The 22854-nt window shown below is 38.0% G+C and overlaps 1 protein-coding gene and 1 non-coding gene across 2 annotated transcripts; both read right to left on the reverse strand.

Annotated features, from left to right (window-relative positions):
* Window positions 1-7135: 7135 nt before the first annotated feature.
* Window positions 7136-8034, reverse strand: LOC122049226 (chaperone protein dnaJ 11, chloroplastic-like). Its single transcript, XM_042610641.1, has one exon. It carries the CDS (start codon window positions 7932-7934, stop codon window positions 7518-7520), a length of 417 nt encoding a protein of 138 aa, XP_042466575.1. The 5' UTR covers window positions 7935-8034; the 3' UTR covers window positions 7136-7517.
* A 13723-nt stretch (window positions 8035-21757) lies between these two features.
* Window positions 21758-21863, reverse strand: LOC122049843. Its single transcript, XR_006131097.1, has one exon. It is a non-coding gene; the product is annotated as a small nucleolar RNA R71 (small nucleolar RNA).
* Between the last annotated feature and the right edge of the window lie 991 nt (window positions 21864-22854).

Below are 22854 nucleotides of genomic sequence, written 5' to 3' on the forward strand. Positions count from 1 at the left end.
TACTGATAAATTGAGAATCACAAATCAGCATATATTAGCATACTAACACAAAATAAAAAAACGGACTATATTATGTAATAGATTAACAAACTAACATAACATACTTCTAAATTTAATCATGTTATACAACATAAAACATATATAATTTACTAAATTATACCTGAAAATGTCTAAGTCAACCGGAGACGAGCAGCAAAAGCGACCTGTTTACAAAAGAAAAAATAGCTAAAAAATTAACACAATAATTGACAAGTTACACCCGGCAACCAAAACAACCTGCTGGCTGCGCCAGCCAACGGCCGCCGGCAGCCACAGGGTGCCGGCGGCGGCCGCAGGGTGCCGCCGGCGACCGCTGGGTGCCGCCGATGGCCGCAGGGTGCTGCTTGCACCCGCTGGCGTCCGCGGCGGCCGCAAGGTGCCGCCTGTGGCCACCTACGGCCGTAGGGTGCCGCCAGCGCCCGTAGGGTGCCACTGGCGGTCGCTGGTGATAAGAATCGACGGAGGGAGGAAGGTACCTGTGATCGGGATCGGGAGAGAAGAAAGGAAAGCCGGCGCCGCGCGTGAGGGGAAAAAAAAGCGGGTTAGGGTTAACGTAAGTAAGTTTACCGACGGAATAAGTTTTCCATTGGTATTTTACCGACGAAATAACTATTCCGTTGGTAAATAAACATTTTACCGACGGAATTATCAAATTTCGTCGGTAAAATAAATAAGTACCGACTGAATAAGAATTCCGTCGGTAATGTTCATTTTCCCCGACGGAATAAACATTCCGTCGGCACGCCCGTCGGTAATATTGGTTTTTTTTTGTAGTGTTGGACCATTAGCTGCTACAACGTAGAGCAGTTACTAGGAAATTCAGCTGCTACACGTTGTAGCAGCTACTTGGACGGAAAACTGCTACAATATAGAGCAGTTAGGGATGTAAATGAACCAAACGGTTCGCGAGCTATTCGGAGCTCGATTCGGTAAAAAGCTCGTTCGAGTTAGTTCGTTTATCTTATCGAGCCGAGCTCGAGCTCGATTTCGAGCTCGACAGTTTTATCGAGCCGAGCTCGAGCTTAAGGATATTCGGCTCGTGAGCTCGCGAACATGTTCGTTTATAGGCTCGCAAGCCAAAAAAATGAGCCTTAAACCGAGCCAAAAAATGAGCCAAAAAATGAGCTCTAAAACGAGTCTTAAAATGAGCTTTAAAATGAGCAAAAAAATGAGCTCTAAAACGAGCCAAAAACGAGCCCAAAAACAAGCCCGAGCTCGCTTAATGAGTTAGGCTTGTTAACTTTGATAATCGAGCTAATAACGAGCCGAGCTCAAACTGTTCGCGAGCTTGATAATTCTAAAACGAGCTGAGCTCGAGCCTTGTGATAAAAGCTCGATTCGAGCTCGAGCCGAGCTCGAGCCTAATACTGTTCGGCTTGGTTCGGCTCGTTTACATCCCTAAGAGCAGTTACTTGGTAAGTCATTTCAATTTAAGTTTTATTTCCCTCTCACCCTACTATATTATTTTTGTTCGTGATTATAAATGATCTAATTAATTAATATAGGGGAAAACATATGTTAATTGGGGTAGGGGGTGCTATACACCAATCCTTCGTAAGTAAACAGGATGTAATAATACCTTTTGAAGCGTACATTGATAACAATCCAGGGAATACCTCCGTTATATTGATAGGAAAATCCTAAGTGTTTGTATTAACTTTTTGACTTAAGATCTATTTGGAGATGGTTATGTTATTATCTTTATTTAGAATATTAATATTATTCCATTCAAGTATATCAACCCCAACTATAGTCTCCAAGTATTTTTTCGTTTACTCTCAACAAGATGGTATCTGCATTTTCTACTATTGAGAAGCTGCTACACGTTGGTAGAATTTTTGCTACTACTTCGATTTTTACGCTATTATTCTATTAATGATCTGAGATATCTTGCATAATGCCTCTCTCTGTGTTGTAGCAGCTACGGATAGATAGCTGCTACAACATGAAGTCATATGTTGTTGCATACCCGTAAGACCGTAACTGCTACACCATCAACTTAACTATAATTAAATTTCACCTACCCCACCCGTTGCTACATGGGTGTAGCAACTACCACATTATGGCTACTACAACGTGGACCTCATGTTCGTTGTTCGTGAGTTTGATAATGAATCATGAGTCTATTTTAATTTACCACGTCCTCATATCACAACATAGCTAAGAAATAAAATTAGAATAATACATTTATTGTCAATATGATAGAGATTATATAATAAATATAATATTATCAATTAAAGATTACATTTCCCTCACGTCATTTGATCGAGGATGGGAAAGTTCGTCGAGGCCAGAATCCTATGGTTACTCCATGAGGATTCCTCAGCGAATTCCCGAGGCTCTTTATTGCGCACACAGGAAATTTTACAGAGTTTAGACCACTCCGTGAGCGGTCTAAACTCAAGCACGTACATTGATCCGACCCAGACAATGGTGTTCGCATTAGAGAAATTTCTTTATGAATATGGGAGCATACACTAGACCGTGGAAGGCAACATGGCCGCTTTCTCTTTCCCGCTTCCAGAGCAAGAAACACTTGAAGATGTAGACTAGATGCCATGAAAGAAATGGTGAAGGTGGTGTGGGGAAAATGTCGCGAATCCATTTATTAGCTACTCATTTTATCTTTGAATGTCATGAAATGAGCCTGGCTATCTATGTTATATAGGAAAATAGGGGCGCTTAGTATTCAATGTGGGAATAGTTGTATTCACGCATCCCTAGATGGGCTTCTAACAAAGCAGGTTTTTTAATTCTTCACAAGTCATGGTTTATGACTAGTATGACTAGTCATACCTCTCATAAATGACAAATATGAGTGGTCATTCTATGAACATCATAAATCAATGGACCAGATGTCGTAGGTCACCTTTAATTCATTGATGTGTTTACAAAAATTTATTATTTTTACAATAAATAACTGACCATAGAATTTGTATCAGAGAGCTAACTTGACTTGTTAGTTGAATCACCAGTAGCTGCTACAGTTCTCAACTCTAGATTAGCTGCTACACATTGTAGAAGGTAATCCGTAAAAATTGCTAGATGATGTGGCAGCTACTTTGGATTAGCTGCTACACATTGTAGAAGCTAATCTGCAGAAATTGCTAGACGATGTGGCAACTACTCTGGATTAGCTGGTACAGGTTGTAGAAGCTAATCCGCAGAAACTGCTGGACGATGTGGCAGCTACTCTGGATTAGCTGCTACACATTGTAGAAGCTAATCCGCAGAAACTGCTACACGATGTGGCAGCTAATCTGGATTAGTTGCTACCCGTTGTAGAAGGTAATCCGCAGAAACTGCTAGACGATGTGGCATCTACTTTGGATTAGCTACTACACGTTGTAGAAGCTAATCCGTAGAAACTGCTACACAATGTGGCAGCTACTCTGGATTAGCTACTACACATTGTAGAAGGTAATCCACAGAAATTGCTAGACGATGTGGCAGCTACTCTAGATTAGCTGCTACACGTTGTAGAAGCTAATCCATAGAAACTACTATATGATGTGGTAGCTACATGTCTAGAGTTTCTGCTACAAGTTGTAGAAGCTAACTGCTACACGTTGTAGAAGGTAATCCACAGAAACTGCTAAACGATGTGGCAGCTACTCTGGATTAGCTGCTACACATTGTAGAAGCTAATCCATAGAAACTGCTACACGATGTGGCAGCTACGTGTCTGGAGTTTCTCCCCAAATGTGTAGCAGCTAATCCGTATTAACTACTACACAGTGTATCAGCTACTCTTGAGAAGCTATTACACGTTGTAGCAGCTTCGGACTACTAGCTGCTACAATGTGTTGCAGTAGCAGCTACAACAGGTAGCAGCTTCTAACTAATTATAGGTTAATTGATAAACCTGTAGAAGCTCATTTATGTGATCTAAATAAAAAAAATGAGATTGATAGACTAATAGCTTGTTGAGCGTAAACGAAGATAACTTGGAGACTATAGTTTAGTTTGATATACATTAATAGAATAATATTAATATATTAAACATAGATAATAACATAAGACATACATAATCTTAAGAAAAAAAGTTAATCCACACACTAATGCTAAAATCATTTGCTTTATAGCATTCTCTAATGTTCCATTAAATTGAGATAGTTATCGTCGCACTTGGATAAATCGAGTTTAAATCTTTTTCTCTCATAGAAGGGCAGCATCGCTAGGGAGATGTGAGGCTGAGCTTCACAAAGAGTGATATTTCACTCATTCTTTTGATTTATAGCATCCTCTAATGCCCCATTGACCTGGGATAGTTGTCATCGCAATTGCACAATTTCACTTTGGTTCTTTTTCTCTCGAAAAAGGGAAGCTTTTAACTCCTTCTTCGCCTAGTTTCGTTATTCTGTGAGAATCTTAATATAGCCACAAACAACATGATGTTCCATGACTAGACTGAGATACCTGTTACAATTATTTTAAAAAATTCTTGATTCTAAGGAAAAAAAGTTATTGATATAATACAAGAAGAATGGATAATACAAACCGAGAAGTAGACGAGTTTCTGATACAAATGATCTTTCAAGGGAAGAAGACATAGAGCTTGAATCCTCTTCAATAGGGGGTTCTTTAACACCACCCAGAGTGAGTTTCGCCTTCCTGCTAAAGAAAGACATAATAATGAAATAACTATAATGTGGACCAAAGGCAAGGCAACGTGAAAGAGTCTGTTAGGTTAATAGCCGCTTTATAGGAAAAGAGGCTCAAGCAACCCTAACTCTTGATAAAGACTAGTCAAACGGAAGCGTCTTTTCGATACCATTGGTTATCAAAAGACTCACCACAATTCCTTAACACATGAGAAAAGATAAGATCATAATACAGATAGTAAAAACAAGGATGACACATGAAAACAAACCGTCGGGCATTGAATTCTTCCGTGCACCAAGGTACAAAAGTTGCTACGTGTCGCAGCTTAAAATATTTCAATCGTAAATATTACTAGCCCTACAGTGCCTACACACTGATAAAAAAAATTAGTGAATACAGTGCCTACACACTGACTCAAAACTTTCACCCTTAAAAGAATACTTACGATGGAGGTGAAGATTTGGATAGAAACAAGTCGTCGCGGTGAGATTGATTGACGAAGATACCGTGTGGACACCGATGACTCAAATTCTTTCGAAGTGTTTGTCACACAACGAGTTTAGGAGTTAAACCTTTGGCCAATGAGGGTAAAATTATAATTGCATAATAATTGCAAAAATTTAATTGGTCAGAAAAGGTTATTTAGAGATCAGGGGTACGCACTACGCGTTGTAGTAGCAATTCTTGAGTAGCTGCTACAAAGTGTAACAGCTAATCAGAAGTAACTTCTACACAGCGTAGCAGCCACTCTTGAGAAGCTGCTACACCATGTAACAGCTTCTGACGACTAGCTTCTTCAACGTGCTGCAGTTGCTTCTACAACGTGTAGAACCTCATTTAATTGATCTAAATAAAAAACGGAGATTGATATGATCTATTTATTATTAGTTGAAAATGCAGAGTAATATCTTGTTGAGCGTAAACGAAGAAGTAACTGCTACACGTTGTAGCAGCTTCATCATTTTAAGTTAGTTGCTACAAGGAGTAGTAGTTATTAGTCGAAGTAGCTGCTACAACGTGTAGCAGCAAAGCAAAGGCACTGCAGCAGCATAAATATTTTTAAATAATTTTTTTAGTAATTATTTTTAGGGTTAATATCTGCGAGAAAATATAGCTAGTAAAAACATAACTTACCAAGCGGGTGCTACAAGTTGTAGCAACTACATGAAGAGTTAGCTGCTACAAGGTGTAGCAGTTACTTGTCGAAGTAGCTGCTACAAGTTGTAGCAGCTACATGGAGAGTTAGCTGCTACAAGGTATATCAGTTACCTGTTGAAGTAGCTGCTACACGTTGTAGCAGCTACATGGAGAGTTAGTTGCTATAAAGTGTAGTAGTTAACTGTCGAACTAGTTGCTATAACTACTAGCAGTAAAGGAAAGTCCAAGTGGCTGCAGGCGTTTGTAGCAGCCGTCGGCGTTGTACGTCGTAGCATAAATCCTTCCTTCCTTCTACGACTACCATTCCAAGTTAGCTGCTACAAGTTGTAGCAGCTACAAGGACAGTTTGCTGCAAAGTAGTTGCTGCAACGTTTAGAAGTGAAGCAAAGGCGATGTATCAGTAAAAAAGAATTTCAAATAATTTTTTACCAAGTCGCTATACATGAACTTAAATATTTGTAGGGGTAGTATCTGCTAGAAAATGTATCTACCATAAAACTGACTTACCAAGTGGCTGCTTCACGTTTGTAGCTGCTACAACGTGTAGCAGCTAATGCGCAGACGTGGCTGTAGGCTGTAGCCGTTTGTAGACGTCATCATCCTTGCACGTTATAGAATTAATCCTTCTAATATATGCATGCTATAACGGTGGCGAATAACAAATTAAAATGAAACGAATTACCATTGGAAATGGAGAGAGGTGGTAAGTTCTCACAGTAACTGTGAGATTGAAGACGCCGATGAAACTTTCTTGGCAGGAGGCACGAGGTCCGACGGATGACGGAGACGGTGCGAGCAAGAGAGAGAGAGAGCGACGAGGGAGATTTTAATTTGAGAAACTTCCCACGTAGAAGTGTTTTAAAAAAGGCAGAAGGGGAGAGAATAAATAACATATTTTTTTGTAGCCAAATTGAGCTGGTAACACCACGTCTGCGCGTCCCTCACGGTCGCACACAAAGCGTCGCTCAACATATTATATATATATATATATATATATATATATATATATATATATAAGAAAATGGTTGAAAAACTTAAGTAAAGATATGGTCAAATATAGATGTATTTAAATTTATTTTTATATATTATTATAATTTATATCTAATTTGTATTTTTTATTTTTTATTTGATGTACTATAATATGTATAGTTTTTTAAACTATTAACATGTTAATAATTGATGAATTTAAATTTTATAAAAATTTAATTATATATAATATAAAATAAAAAGGAGAGATGAGAAATATATATAATTAAAAATTTAGGACTATACAAAAGTTATTGAGAGATTTTTTAAATATATAAGGTTAGTTATTTTTGATGTGATACAAATATGACAAGGAATGAATTCTTTGAGAATTCCAACTATGTTCCAAGAGCGTAGTACAAATTATGAACGTATATCATTTTTAATATAATAATCAAAAATTAATTTTTTAAAATTGATGATTAAAATTTATTTCATCATATGTCTATAATTTATATATCTATATTTATCTTTTTCTCTATTTACAAAATCTATATGAGAGAGATCATTAAAATAACCCATCTATTTAAAAAAAGCTAGATGCTCTAATAAGCACGCATCCCGAAGAAGTACAACCCAATAAAAGGCGTGGAGACTTCTTTTTTCCTCTTTTATAATATTTAAAATTATTTACTCTAATAAGGAATCGCGAATCCCATCTGATCCGACGGTTCAGCTCGCCCGGCCCCCTACCAACACTGGTCCGTCTCCCACGTCCGCCGGCAGTTTCCCCGCGACATCGACGAGCTCGTGCTTTCGTACGTATACCTCCTCCGCAGGAGATGTTGATCCGGCGCCATCCGCTGCCGGTCGTAGTCGGCGCGCTTATCGGGATCGGCGAGCGTAGCGTAGGCGGCGTGGAGGCGCAAGAACTCTTCGGCGGGTGCGCCGACGTCAGGGTGGCACTCGAGCGCCAGCCGCCGGTACGAAGCCTTGATCTCGCAGTTTGTGGCGTTAGCGGGGACGCCGAGGACCTCGTAGAGTGACGCCGGGGAGGCTGCTGCTGCTGCAGCTCCGGCAGAGCCGACGAATGAGGGCCTCGATGCGGCATGGGCTCGTGGCGAAGCGAGGAAGTGGGTGGGAAAGGAGAATAGAGCATGCGCCATGGCGATGGACTATGAGGAAGAGGCCGGAAGTATCTGCTTTCTATAAAGAAAGCCAGTGGACGACGTCGTTAGTTAATTTCTCGATTATGCACGGGCACGTGGCAAAGATAGAGTGATAGGTACGTCATGCATACATAATACAAGAACATATCAAACGTGAATTCGATGTTGACCTTCTTCTCAGCTGCCGCCAGGAATATAATAAGATCGAGTGGTGAAGGTAAATTTGTTGAATGTCTTATGAGAAGTCAGATTTGTGGATAAGAAGAACATCTGTAATAAAGGGAGGAAGAGAGATGACTGACTCAGAGTCTTCATCAGCATCGAGTGCTTATCCACTATGGGCCGAATTTCTAAGCTTATCCGTGGGAGACAAGTCACAGAATCACAGCGCATTGAATTGGCAGTGAACGCGTGATACATCGTTCACTATTTTTTTTTAAATATCTAAAATTAAAAATGGAATTATGATGAAAATATAATTTCGTCCTTAATTTAGGCATTTCTATCGTTAATTTAACAATAAAAATATATTACCATCACACTATGGATAATTATTAATAAAAATATTTTTAATATATTTAAATTAGTAATAAAAATTTAATTCTTTTTACTAATTTTATAGATATTTAATTTCGTTGTTATATGAGTAAAGTAAATTTAATTTTATCGTTAAATTAATGATAGAATTAAATTTTAATCGCTAATTTAGTAAAATTAAGATTTCTCCAGCTCGAGTTTTCCTCTATCTCACCAGTGTCTCCTCTCTTTGATTTGTCGACGTCGTCCTCTCCGGCATGTGATCTTCTCTCAGACACGATGGTAACCCTCTTCCCTCTCCTGATTTCTCCTCCCGTCAATCGCGAGGCCGAGCGCAACCTTGGACGAGTGTAGCCTAGGCCAGGGTGACCACGAGCTTGGCCGATCGACCATGCTTGTGGCCTCAGTCCTTGTCGTGAGCTTGGTCGGCTGCGGCTACAAGCTTGGCCAACCTCAGGTTCACTGTGAGCTTGGTCGGCCGTGAGCTCGACACGAGCTTAGGGAGCTTAGCAACAGCGAGCTCGGTCACGACCTCAGCTAGCCCTACCCACGAGCTTAGCCTTTTGTGAGTTTGGTCGATTGTGAGCTCGGCCTTAGCCGCAAGCTTGGTCAGCCAAGAGCTTGGTATTTGTCATGCAGGCTTGTGGAAAAGGAAATAATTGTATGATCTTTTGGAATAAAAACATTAAACTTATTGAATGTAAAATGTATAATCATTCTCATTATAAACAACGTAGTTGCATATCAAGGAAGAAGAAGAATTTATCATGTAAAGTTATATATTGTTTTTCGTTAATTACTACTATACTTCAATATTTATGTAATATACCAAAAATATATATAAGGATTAAAATGATTAAAATTTGACATAATTAAATTTATTTAGAAAAATTAATTTATATTGGTGTGAAAATAAGGGAGAAATAGATTTATATGAATTTATTGAATTTACTAGATTTTTTTTTAAATTTTATAGGAGTTTTTTTTTATATTTTATAGGGATAAACTAGATAAAATAGAAATGTGTTTAGTTATCATATTTTCAATGTATAAAGTCGTTGAAACAACCACTACAACAAAAACCCTCATAGACATCAGTGGAACAACAACGATTTTAAACAAAAACTGATGTCATTGAGTATTTTACACCGATTTTTCCAAAAACTGGTGTCTATGAGCGCAGATTTTAGCTCATAGACATCGGTTTTTTAGGCGATGTCTATGAGCGCCTTTTTTTTCGTTAATAGACACCGATTTTAACAGCGGTTTTTAAAACCCGGTGTTAATGAACTAAAATAAAATATTTTAATTTTTCCACCAATACTTAGTCAAAATTTGCAATATTTCATTCTTCCCTCCAAACCTAAACCTATATCGCGCCGTCCGTATACCGTCACGACTCCACCACCACTTTCCTCCTCGCCGCTGGGCATCCAGCCATCTCTCTCAGCCTCATCTCCCTCTTCCCCTTCCTCATCTCTCTCAGCCATCTCTTAGCCTCATTTCAACACACGGCTTTCTGCCTTTTCTAGTTTTCCCACAAATTCGGCCAAACCCTCACACGAATAACCCCCGAGTCCTCAGCTGCTCGAGCATTCAGAGACGTAGGGAATGGAGATTGTTCGATCACAGAGGGAATCGACTCATGCTGCCGCCTCGACAACGTCGGCTAAACTCTCTTTCTACCGCTCCGCGCCTGCGCTCGAGGTCCGGCTGGAAGATTTTGAACTCTACGGCATAGATCGCCTCCGAGGTACCTTGCAAAACCTCATCTTTTCCCATTTCTAGGGTTTGTGGTTCGTTGTATACTCCCTCGAGGTCCGGCTGGAAGATTTTGAACTCTACGCCATAAATCTCCTCCGAGGTACCTTGCAAAACCTCATCTTTTCCCATTTCTAGGGGTTGTAGTTCGTTGTATACTCCCTCGAGGTCCGGATGGAAGATTTTGAACTCTACGCCATAGATCGCCTCTGAGGTACCTTGCAAAACCTCATCTTTTCCCATTTCTAGGGTTTGTGGTTCGTTGTATACCTCCCCTTCCTTGATCAACTTCCCTATCCTGCGTCTGTTTGGCTCTGCTGAGTAATCGGAGAAGAGCTCAAGAAGCTTTGAGTAGTTGAAGGATAACTTAGGGAACTTCTGCACATTTGGAGGGGAGAGTTCAGGGAGCTTTAAGTAATACCCATTTGTCTTTATGAGATGCCGACATGTTGACCTGGTCGAAGGTCGACTCTTGAACCAGAGGTCCTTGGCCAATTGGCTAAGGTGGAAATAAAGCCACATGTGCCTGGTTGTCTAATTGGAATATGGTCCACATCATGGGATATCATGTTTGATTGCTCGACATAGAATGAAATTCTAGATGTAATACTCTAAGATCTAACAACTTTGTTGGGATCACATTCCTCTAATACCACCTGTTCACCACTTGCTACAACTTATTGTCTCAGACCATGTAGATATTATCTTGTGCTTTAAAAATGTAGAATTACCTCCACCACATGTCCATGTTGTGGGATCTTCATCTCTTAAGGTTGAATAACACAATCACAGTAAAAGGAACAAAATCAATTTAATATGGTTCGAAGTAAGCTCACAACATTTGAAGCCAGATTCGGTCCAAGTGTGATTGTGTTCTTGGTTATTATCATAAACTCTTTTTAGTCTATGAAAACCATTTGTTGTCGTTGTCTCTCCACATTTGCTCATTTTCTCTCAATATTAAGTCTTAGATGTTGGAATCCTGATTTATTTATTTCATTTGGCAACATCTCACAAGTTATGATTTCATCCTCAACAACAACAACAACAACAACAACAACAACAACAACAACCAAGCCTTATCCCACTAGGGCTATTATCATTTCATCCTCACAAACTTCAAAATCCACAATTCATTAAATTTGAAGGGAAGTAAAAGGAAGAAGATCGCCATAAACCTCAACCAATCATCAATGCAAGGTTGTTGTGCTAGTTTTGGCATTTTCATTTTCATTGTTATCATGTCTCAGTTCATTTTATCTTTTTCTTCTGTGAGATCTTGTTTAATTTACATAATAAGCTAGATATAGATACCATTTATATTATAGCTTGAGGAGGAGGACTGTGTGACATAATATAATTTTTCATTCCTCTCAATAGTTGGTTAATCCTACTTGGACAAGTTCACACTCAGGCCTTAAAGCATCTAGACCAATTGATCATGACTTAATTACATGTGGTTTTTCATTGGAATCTATTAACCACCTACTCATCAACTCTTATTGCTTCTCAAGGATTGAACACACTTAAGGATGTCAGAATGATCTATCAAATGCATCTAATTTTAGTGTAAGATTATGATTTATCATGCTACACATTTTCTTTTGAACCTTTGACTTATCATTTCCAGATTTCTAAAGGCACGAGGGTTCAATATTGAAAAAGCTACTCATATGTGGTCTGAGATGCTCTAGTGGAGGATCAACTTTGGTGTTGATACTATCATTCATGTGAGATTAGCTAATGTACATTTTCCTTTCCTACTTTCTTGTAGCAAAAGTAATGAGCACAGTCAAGAGCTTCCACTAATGATTTACAGGTTAATAGCTTGGCATGGTTTTGAACTTTTTTTCCCTTAAGGATCTAAAGTTCTCTAGGCTTTTGACTGGAAGTCCCACATTGGGCTTTAGATATTATCATTGAAGTAATGTGCCAAGCTGCATGGTATAAATTCTGGATTTAACCTGGAAACGTGCTATGTAGAATTTTGAGTTTTAGACTTATTACAAAGTCTTGCATACCTATATCTATGTTATGAGTACTTGTGGTTCAAATGCTAAACCACTCATGGGGAAATCTGAATGAAATAGAACAAACCTTGCCCTTAATTAAAATGTGTTCCACTTGTTATTTGATTGATAATTCTGTCTTAAAGATGACATTTGACAACCACAAAGCACATTAAAATAAATTCATAGTTGGAAATAATTCCAACAGAAACTTGGTTTGGAATATAAATCTCATAAACCTCGTATATACTTGTTTTTTTTATCTTTCACTACGAGATGTCACCACACTGCATTGGATATGAGAACGACAAGGTTAAAAACTAACATATACATTGTTTGATATTTGAAGAGTGATAATTTGAGTTTCAAGTTTACCAATGTTTCAAAAGGTTATTATGCCTTCCATTTTCTAACAGATTAAGTTTACTTAGGATTTTGTATTTGATGAACTCGACGAAGTCCTCCATTATTAAGATTTTGAACTCTACGCCATAGATCGCCTCCGAGGTACCTTGCAAAACCTCATCTTTTCCCATTTCTAGGATTTGTGGTTCGTTGTATACCTCCCCTTCCTTGATCAACTTCCCTATCCTGTGTCTGTTTGGCTTTGTTGGTAACTTATATTCGATTGTTTTCATGAAGTCCTGCAGGGTATTTCAGATGGTTTGCCCCGAGGAAAAAGGCCCGAAGAGATGGAGAAATTGGTATTGCGTGTGATTTTGTTTGGATCGTTCATTTTACTTTTAAATATATGTTTTATTTTGGGAAAATTAGGTAACTGAACTATGGAGGGCACATATGAGGCATCAAGATCCATCAGAGGTCATGAACAAAGATATCATTTCACACTTCGTTCTTCGTCTTGCATATTGTAGAATGTAGGTTTTGATTTTTATGGTCATGTTTTATTTTGATATCACACTATCTTTCCTGAGTGTTATCTCCTTCACCTCCTAGGGATGAATTAAGGAAATGATTTCTTTCCATGGAGACTTCTCTTTTCTGCTATCGATTCCGACTAGAAAGCCCCGAGTCATAGGTATATTCTGGATACCTTGTATGTCATTACCTACCAGATTTACATTTGTGATGCTACTAGTAACTAGTAATGGGCAAGATTGAACTTCAATAAGTCATCTTAAAACTCTTGTGATGCAATATATATTTGTCAATTTATCTTCTTATCAAATTCCAGGGAACTGATTATAAATTGTTTTGTTCTGTTTGAAAGTAACACAGATACCAGTTGCTCAATCATTTATAGCTTTTACTGTTATGTCTAGTAATTTGACAAATTTTTATTATTTTTTGCAGCTGATACACTCTTTTTTAAGGTACCATTTATCTACTTGTTTTTAGTCTAAACTCTCTTTTTTACTACAACAATGTTTCCTTAGTTTCTACTGACCTGTGTCTACTTGCAGGCACCCTTTGAAGAAGTGCTAGAATTATTTGTTGGCCGTAGGGTTTTCCTACAAAAAGGTTTTGCTTATGTTGCGATGCATCAGGTCCATGTTAAATTTATCTTTATACTTTCAAACTCCACAAGATGTGATTATAACTTTATACTTAGTCAGAACTTTTTTTATTTTCATACTAGATCGTTAAAACCTGACAAGTTTTTTGGATGCTGAGTCACGCTCTGTTATCTTTTTCATGGTATTGTAGATGTGCAGTAACATTTGATAAATGATCTAATATCCCGCCTTGTGAGGCAGCAAGCAGTTCTTCTGATCAAGCAAATAGGTACTGATTTTATTTTAATTGAACTATTAAATCATGCCCACACTGACTTGTTAGTGTATGATTAATTCCTTGCATTTGTTCATCAGGAGACAACATTGTATCTTTGATGTTGATCAGATTTTTGTCCAAAAAGTTTCAGAGTTTTGATCCCAAACGACTCACTAACATCTATTAACTAGTTTTTTTATGTTACTCAAAATACCATGCATTCTCACAAGCAGCTAATCAGTTTATAGTTCTCACTTCAACAAATGTGTTCCTGAAATAAAAGACAGTAGTACCAACACTGCAAAGAGAGGGGCTTCTGGCTCCATCGACAAGATGCAGAGTGGATGTCTTTTTTTCACCCTGATTGTTTCTGTTTAAATTTTGTATCTGTTTCTCGCATAGATTTCATTTCTAGGTCAAGTTAGCCAGTAGCTTGACGTTACCATAATGCTCTCATTTTCATCATGATGATATGTTAATCTTATTTTTGCATTGAATTCTATTCAAGACTATTGTCACTTCTAATGCTACATAATAAAACAGAACGCCAATCAAGTGATATAATATCGATAGGCATTTGGTTAATCTTTTTTGGTTGACTAATGTACCATGATTGATTATTTTCTAAGCAGTAGATTCTGGTGGAAATGCAGCAAAGGCAGGACTTAGGGCTGGAGACCAAGTATTGTACACAAGAAGCTTCTTTGGGGATGAGTTGTGGCCTGCTGATAAACTGGGTTTTACCAAAACAGCTATCCAAGCAAAGCCAGACTCTGTTTATTTTGTAGCAAACAGGTATGATCTACTGGGGTCGTGTTGTGAAGTCTGGCAGAAATACCTAAATATGAAATGGTGAAAATATTTGTTAGGGTTTTCCATCCAGTAATATATCCATGTACTTTTCTTCTTGAAGAGAGGAACATTTAAATGTTCAGAATATTAGGGAGTTTGTAGACACAATGTTTGCACTTTTCCTAATACGTTCTTTATCTTTTATCTGATTCTTATTCTCCCTGTTGCATTTCTTTACACTCTAACAGGGGAGCAAAGGTAGATGTAAAAAGACTAACTAAGAGGCCTGCTCCTCCTCGATTTGGTCGCACCTTGACTGAAGCACAAAAGGCAAGCTAATCGTTTTGCCTCAGTCTCGATGTTGTCCTGTGACTGATTTCTTTAATTTTTTTTGATTGATTGACATTTCTTTGAATTGTTTCTGATGTGTTCAAATCATACGTTGTCCAAGTTATCTAGTTTAACTTTATTGCTATTACTTAAATTCAAAATTCTCCTGCTTTCTGATGGGAGGTTGGAAATCTCTTTTTTCCATTTTCAAAAAGAAGTACCAAGAATACGTTCATTGGCACTTCTCAAGTACTGATTAATTAAAAAGGACCCCAGTTAAGAGAGTTGGATCGTGGAGCTGATATTAGTGTTGCTACACCAGGATGTTTGAATGATATTCTGAATATGAAAAGATTGAACCTCCATCAAGTACTGATTAATTATATTACAACTATGAGAAAACTTTGTTGCAATAATTTCTGGTCTGGAATATATTAAGTTCCCAGGAATGATAAATCTATCACTATATGATGTGGTTGAGATAAATGATGAATGTGTTTCTTTTTAAGCATTCAAATTAGTCATCTTGTTACTTGGTGCTCTTACTACTTTTTCAACTATGATTTTTTGTCTTGGTTTACTAATATATTATTTATGTGTTTTTACAGTTTACAAATCTCAAGTACTCAAGAGTTAAAATTGATGAAGTGCGGTTCAAGTGGGCTGAATGCATGTTAGATTACATTTGAAGTGCGGTTCTACCTTGATGTGTTGTTAAAAGAATGTTCTACCTTAATGATTCTGACATCTATTAGCTTTTGATGTAAAAAGAATGTTTGTGTATTTTATGGATACTGTTGTAAGAAAATTATTTATGTAATTTGTGAATATTTGTGTATTTTATGGATACTGTTGAATGAAGAATATTTGTGTATTTTTTTTTGTTACTGTCGGTTTTTCATTGTTTCGGAAATCAAATTTGTGAAAAATATCGATATTACATCGGTTTTCCACTGCTGCAAAATCGATGTTATTAACTAATATTACATCGGTCGTATACCGCTGTCAAAACTGGTGTTATTAACATATAATATTACATCGGTTTTACACCGTTGATGAAACAGTGTCGTTAAGTGATACTACATCGGTTAATAACCGATTCGAACACCGGTGTCGTTAAGTGATACTAGACCGGTTTTAACCCGATGTCTAAAATGGCAGACCTTTTACATCGGCTTCATAGACATCGGTCGAAAATGTAATAGACACCGATGGAAAACTGATGTCTATGAGGGTTTTTGTTGTAGTGAACGTTTGTGCATAGCCAAAGGGAAGAAAGTGGGTTCTCATAAGTTTTTCCAATTTTTCCCAATCGGTAATTTTAGATTTATCTTGTCTCTCTCATGATCGCTGAAGCTGCTCTCACCATGCTGAGGCTCGACCTTTAAATTTAATAACAACCAATTTTACTTTAACGTGATCAGGTGCTTCCTTGTACTTGAAAATCCCCTCTACTTAGTTGAGTCAATCAATGAAGCCTTCCGCTGGTAATGTGCCAAAAGAATTAGGAAGATCAACTCGGAAACCAAAGTTCCCATATCGTTCCTCTCGACTACGGTGTTCCTAGTACGTAGTACGATGGTGATATGGATTCTCAAAAGTAGACTCAGAGTTATGATCAGAAATCTCACGATCTTCAAAATCCCATGCTGCCATACGTTGGCTTAATTCCGCAACTTGCTTCTACAAATCCTCAATCATCATTACATCCTGGATATTATGATCACAGTGCTAGGCTTCATCATTCAGAACCTACCTATTGCGACCATGACCATGTCCACGATGACCCTCCATTGGATTTTAATGAGCTCTAATACCAACTGGCGCCGAGCAAAATATAGATTATTCTGGGGCATGATGTTTCAGAGAAATTAACAAGAAAATAAGAGAGAAATAACGAAATAAGAAATAGCCCAAGCTAGGTTTTAAAAAAAAAACTTCTCGAAAAAATAAGAGCGGGAATAGAAGAATAAAAGAGATGTAGTTGTAACGTGGTTTAAGCGAAAATAATTGATTCAATATCAAAATAACTTGTCCTAAACATCATCTAAGCATAGGTGTATATAGCTCTCAAAATCCTTAAAAAAATTTAAACGAAAAAATAACCAACTAGACTTATTCCCTAAGGTGTAGGATAAATTAACTAACAATACTTGATTCCTAATATTTAGGACAAAATTAAATATAATTAAAATAAATAAAAATTAGCGAATAATTATTTAAAAGAAAATCTAATTTGGATCTCCTCCTCCTGCATCATCTTTCTTCTTCAAACGTAATATAATATTGGTGCTTTTTATAATGGTGTCATGAGTAAATAGTATGAGCTTTTCCCGTTTATATATTATTATGACAAAAGGAACTCCTAATTGGATCAAGAGCCTTTGATCTCACAATAAGATGTTGCCATAGCTTGCTAGCTCGCTATTGATAATGAATGGTTGCACCAAAAGTATTAAGCCAATAGGTCGAGAGCAACCACCACCCAATAGGTCTATGAGTTATTGTCGATCAACCAATTTAGGCTAGTTCACAATGACTATTTGGTGTCTCGATCCTTCATCCTCAACATATATTTACTATCTCTTTTATTTGCACAGCAAGATAGTAACAATTAGCTACAAGATGTTACTTTTCTCAGATCTAGCATAAACATGGAACTTCTTTCTTATGGTCTAATCATGACAACATTCTTCCTCTTTTAATCTAATTTGTTTCATCTTGCCTTGCAACAAAAAACAATCTACGATAAATAAAATCACCAACAAAATTTGATGAAAACTATTACAACAGATTACTTATTGGTGGCTCAAGTGCTTCCACTCTTCTTCGTGGCAATTCATCTCGTATGAGAGAAGGTTGAATTTCAAGAACAAGTGAATTGGCATATCAATACACTAATGGTATAACTCTCTTAAAATATCATTGTGTTAATAGAATTAGGTTGGACAAAAACATCAAATATTTGTAAGTACAAACTTCAATTAAAATTGTATTTAACAGTACTTAAAATACAATTTAATTTAGTTTTTTAGTAAAAAAACTTCTACTTGTGATATAATAGCTTTATTGAAGAGTTTATAACCTTACTAGTTGTATGTGATTTACCTCTTTTCATTTTACTGTGAGATCGACGATGAGGGACGATGTGGTAGTGAAAACACCTTTTTTACTTCAATTATTGAAGAGTTTATGATGCGTATGAGTCCAATTGATCAGTCATGCTGCTAAACTCATGATCATCAAGGTTGACCTAAAAAACAAGAATGATATCATCATTTTAACAAAGCACGAGGAATGTTGGCTTTTAAAATAGCAGAAAAACTTTTTTTTCAAAAGGTGGAAGCTAATTTGAACGGATTTGATGGTAAGAGATAAGTAATTGAGAAGAATTTAACTTCTAAATAAAAATAATAAATTCAGTTAATCTTATTAATTAGTCCGAGAGGTGATTGATTCAGTCCCATAGAATTTCAACATCTTTTGGTTGCGCATCTCATTTGGAGGATAAATTCCTACAAATTTATCATAGCGGGGATCGAACCATGAGTATCTAGGTGACAACTTGAATGCTCTACCGCTATACCATAGCTTGAAACAAGCTCAGACACAAGTGAAGGTGGTCAGTGTTATTTTCAAATTTCACTTTTAAAATTGGTACTTGCTCCTCGATCATGAACCAATCACTATTCGAAGGGCTAGTAGGTATCCCTGATTTATCTTCTCCATATTATCCTTGGGACGAATTGACAGAAGTGCAGGAGGTGAGCATAGTCACTTTTTTTATTGCCAACTTAACTGTGGTCCACAAAGAGAATGTTCAACGAGTATGTCTACGATCAACAACAAAGAGGAAGAGACGGCGAGTTAGCTACGTTCGATCAAGCAGGATGCCTGTGTTGAATATAAGTGAATGGAGAAGAAGTGGAAGAGGAAAGAGGCTCCATTGTGAATGGGACTTTAGTCCCACATTGGGAGTTTCATGGCATGATGGTTGGTTTATATTGATTCACATGCATTGAGAATGTGAACAAATGCATGGGGAGAGGCTCTCTCTCACGTGTGGGTGTGCAAGGGGGTGCAAATCCAAGTCTCGGATCGCACTGAACCATGTTGACTCATATGCGGGCACGACCTACGTGCGTCGAATGTCGGACCGGTCGGGGCAAAATTCGCCCAAGTGGAACAACCAACCTTTCGAGTAATAATGAGTGAAACAGTAGTCGTTTCACTGCTCAGCTAGTAATGGTCATTAATCGACCATTAACGCAAGAGGGTCACGACCGTGCCAATCACACCGTGGCCAAGCAACACACGGCCGTGCCAACATTCCAGAGGGGAGGAAGGCCACGACCGTGTGACCTCGGCAGAGACGAAGAAGGACACGGCCGTGTGACCCCACATGGCCATGTGACTCAATCTGAGAGGAAGCCGTGTGAGATTGTGTAGATTCCACACGGTCGTGCGACGAAGAACACGGGTTGTGCCACGCCAAAACAGAGCTGTGCTGAATTCTTGGCAGATTGTAGACCGATCGTAATTTGACCATAACTTTGTATTCCGTTGGAGTTTCGGGCTATTCTTTATACCAAAACGTATCTGACTTCAAGATATACAACTTTTCTTCAGATCTAACAGAGAGAAAGAATTGTTTGCCCGTGCTAAATGGCACGGCCGTGCCTCCCAACCGCGGGTTCAACTGGACCTCCGCCCATACTGCAAACCAAACTTCGAACCGCCATAACTTTAGGCTCGGTTTGTGCCAGGGCTCGATCCAAGTATCAGATTGAAGATAATTTTAAGGGATACAATTTTGGTTCAGGGTGAATCATGAGAAAACCTGGTTTATTGGGTGAAAAACCTGGTTTACCGGACGCTTGTAATCTTGGTTTTCCTGGGCAGCGTGGAGGAGGTATAAAAGGGTCAAGAACCCTATTCTTTAATTATCTTTGGTTCGGGACTTTGTCCCTCCCCTCGGGGAAAGCCGTCGAGCTTCATCCACCGCTGTCTCTTCATGATCTGTCCATCTCCGGAGCAAGGAAGCATCCCCAAGACGTCGGAATCATCAAGCATCTCTTCTTCCTTTCCTTCTAGGGTTGTAAGTATGCTTTTCTTTATATTCTGGGGTTGTTCTTCCCCCACAATGGAGTAGACATCCTCTTCTAGGACTAGGAAGTATTTGTAATATGATAGAGATGTAGAACTATGTAGATTCGTCTTGTTTCTATTCAATGACCTGTTGATGCCTTGTTCGTGCTTGATGAGTTGCGTGTGTGCCATGTTTACGTTTCTATGCTTTGATTTCTTGATGTGGAGGATTGTTGATCCCGTAAAGGGGATACCTTTGTGCATATTGACCAAGGTACCCTAGTGACAGGGGTAACCCTTTCCGGACGTCTAAGACGTTCCCTTAAAAGGAGAAACAATCCCTTAGGAACTGCTGCTCTCGTAAAGAAAGTGCTCTAGATCGTATACTCGAGGGGCCCTAGTGACAAGGGTAACCCGTTCACGGACGTCTAGGACATTCTCTTGAAGGGGGAGGCAATTCCTCCATGAGGAGGTAGGTAACCCTTATCCTTATTGTTATTTACTAGATGTGTATCCCAATGATCTACCGAGGCACCCTCGTGACAAGGGGATTAACCGTTACAGGATTTCACAGGGATCGTCTCTATTCGACACTTAGGGATATTGACCAATGTAACTTCCTACAAGAGCATGGACATAGAGGGCAGAAACTAAGCAATCTATGTAGTATCTCCTAGTATTACAATGAAGCCAAAATCCTAGAATCCATCTCCCGAAGCTCATTCCATCCAAGATCAGTTCTTTCTCTTTCTCTCATCATTCTCTTTCCCTTTTCAATCGCCCTCGTTAGTTTGCAAACGCCAAAGCCAGCTTTCGACCGTCTAGATAACTACCTTGCGACATCTCTAGTGCTTAATCAATAGTCCCTGTGGATTCGATATTTTTATTACTGACTATGAAACCATACACTTGCGGTTGCGTAACAAGTTTTTGGCGTTGTTGCCGGGGATTGTTTGCATTAACATTAGTAGATTAGCAATTTAGTTTACCTAGACTTGTGAATAGTTTGTGTTTTTCCATTTTATATTGCAATTTGTTTTCCATATACATAATTAAAAAAAACACTGCATTTTTTTTTCTTACGATATAAATTCTACATTGTCTTTCTTGTTTTTCATAGAGAATTTTATTTCTTGTCTTTAATTCTTCATTTTTGTTTTTTCTCATAATTTTTTTAGATATCCATGAGCACTAACATGTTAAGCAGGGCCTTAAAAGATTTTTCTGCACCTATTTCTGCAAGATTTTTATCTCCTATTGTGCAGCCTCATATTGAAGCAAAGAGTTTTCAACTAGACCCAGAGTTAATTTCCATGATACAAGCTCACAAATTTGGAGGAGAAGCATCAGAAAGTCCTTATCTGCACCTTGAGACATTTCTAGAGCTTTGTAATATGGTGAATAGTGAAGGAGTATCAGCAGATGCAGTTCGATTGATGGCATTTCCTTTTAGTATCAAGGATAAAACAAGGACTTGGTTTTATTCTCTCCATCCTCAAAGCATCACAAGTTGGGAACAATTGGAGCAGCAATTTCTGAATCATTTTTTCCCTCCAAGTAGAACAATTTATATGAGGAATTGCATTATAAATTTTGCTCAGGCGTATGGAGAATCATTATTTGAAGCATGGGACAGATTCAAGAGTCTACAAAGACAGTACCCTCATCATGGTTTGGAGAAATGGCTGATTCTACACATATTCTATAGGGGAGTTTCTTTTTCAAATAAGTGCTTGTTAGATTCATCAGCTGGAGGTTCTTTTATGGACAAGAGTATAGAAGAAGCTTATACATTGATTGATCAAGTGGCATTGAACCTCCATGGATGGTCGAGCAAAAGTTTGATGGAATCTCCCTCAGAAATTCAAGAAGTACAAGTCATATATACAAGAGAGTCTGTCAAACAAAATGCAGTTCAACCACCCAAGAATGTCGAAATTCAGAAGTCACAGAATGAGGAGTTCAAACATTTGGGGGCAAAGATTGAGAGCATAGTTTTAAAATGGTTCAAAGAAGATCCCCCTCCTTTACAAACAAAATCTAGTGAGATTTGTAATGATATTGAGTTGAGAAAGGGAAAGAATCATGAAGAACTTCTGAGGAAGGACATGTTTAGAATTGAGGAGAAGAATAATAGAAGATCACAAGAACTCAATTCCATTTCTCCAGGAAGTTCCCAAAGGCCACAAGTACCTTTCCCTCAACGGTTGATCACACCATCACTAGGCAAGCAGTTTGAGCCTCTGTCACAAGATCAACCATTCCCAAGACCTTCACCAAAGGTTTTTTTTTTCCACAAAGGCTAGTGAGGTCTAATGAAAACAAAGACTTTGGCAAATTCTATGACACTAATATGATTGAGTGTAGATTTCTGGATGTATATGAAGATGAGGACTCTTCAGATGATGATTGTGATGATAATGCTGCAGACAACAAGTTTTCAGATCTACCTTCTGGGTTTACAGGGTGTTATGATGAAATTGAGTTTTCAGATGATGAATGTGATGTGGTAGATCAACTTAAAACTGCAAATGAAGTTAGTGATCCTCTTATAGATGATTCTCCCACTGAGGATATTGATGCTAGTTTATTTTTTGATGCTTTTTGTTAATGATGATAATATTGAAGAATGTGTAGGGAGTTGTGTTTTGGAAGCAGCATCTCAA

Source organism: Zingiber officinale, chromosome 2B (genome assembly GCF_018446385.1).
Source record: "Zingiber officinale cultivar Zhangliang chromosome 2B, Zo_v1.1, whole genome shotgun sequence".
Taxonomy (NCBI): Eukaryota; Viridiplantae; Streptophyta; class Magnoliopsida; order Zingiberales; family Zingiberaceae; genus Zingiber; species Zingiber officinale.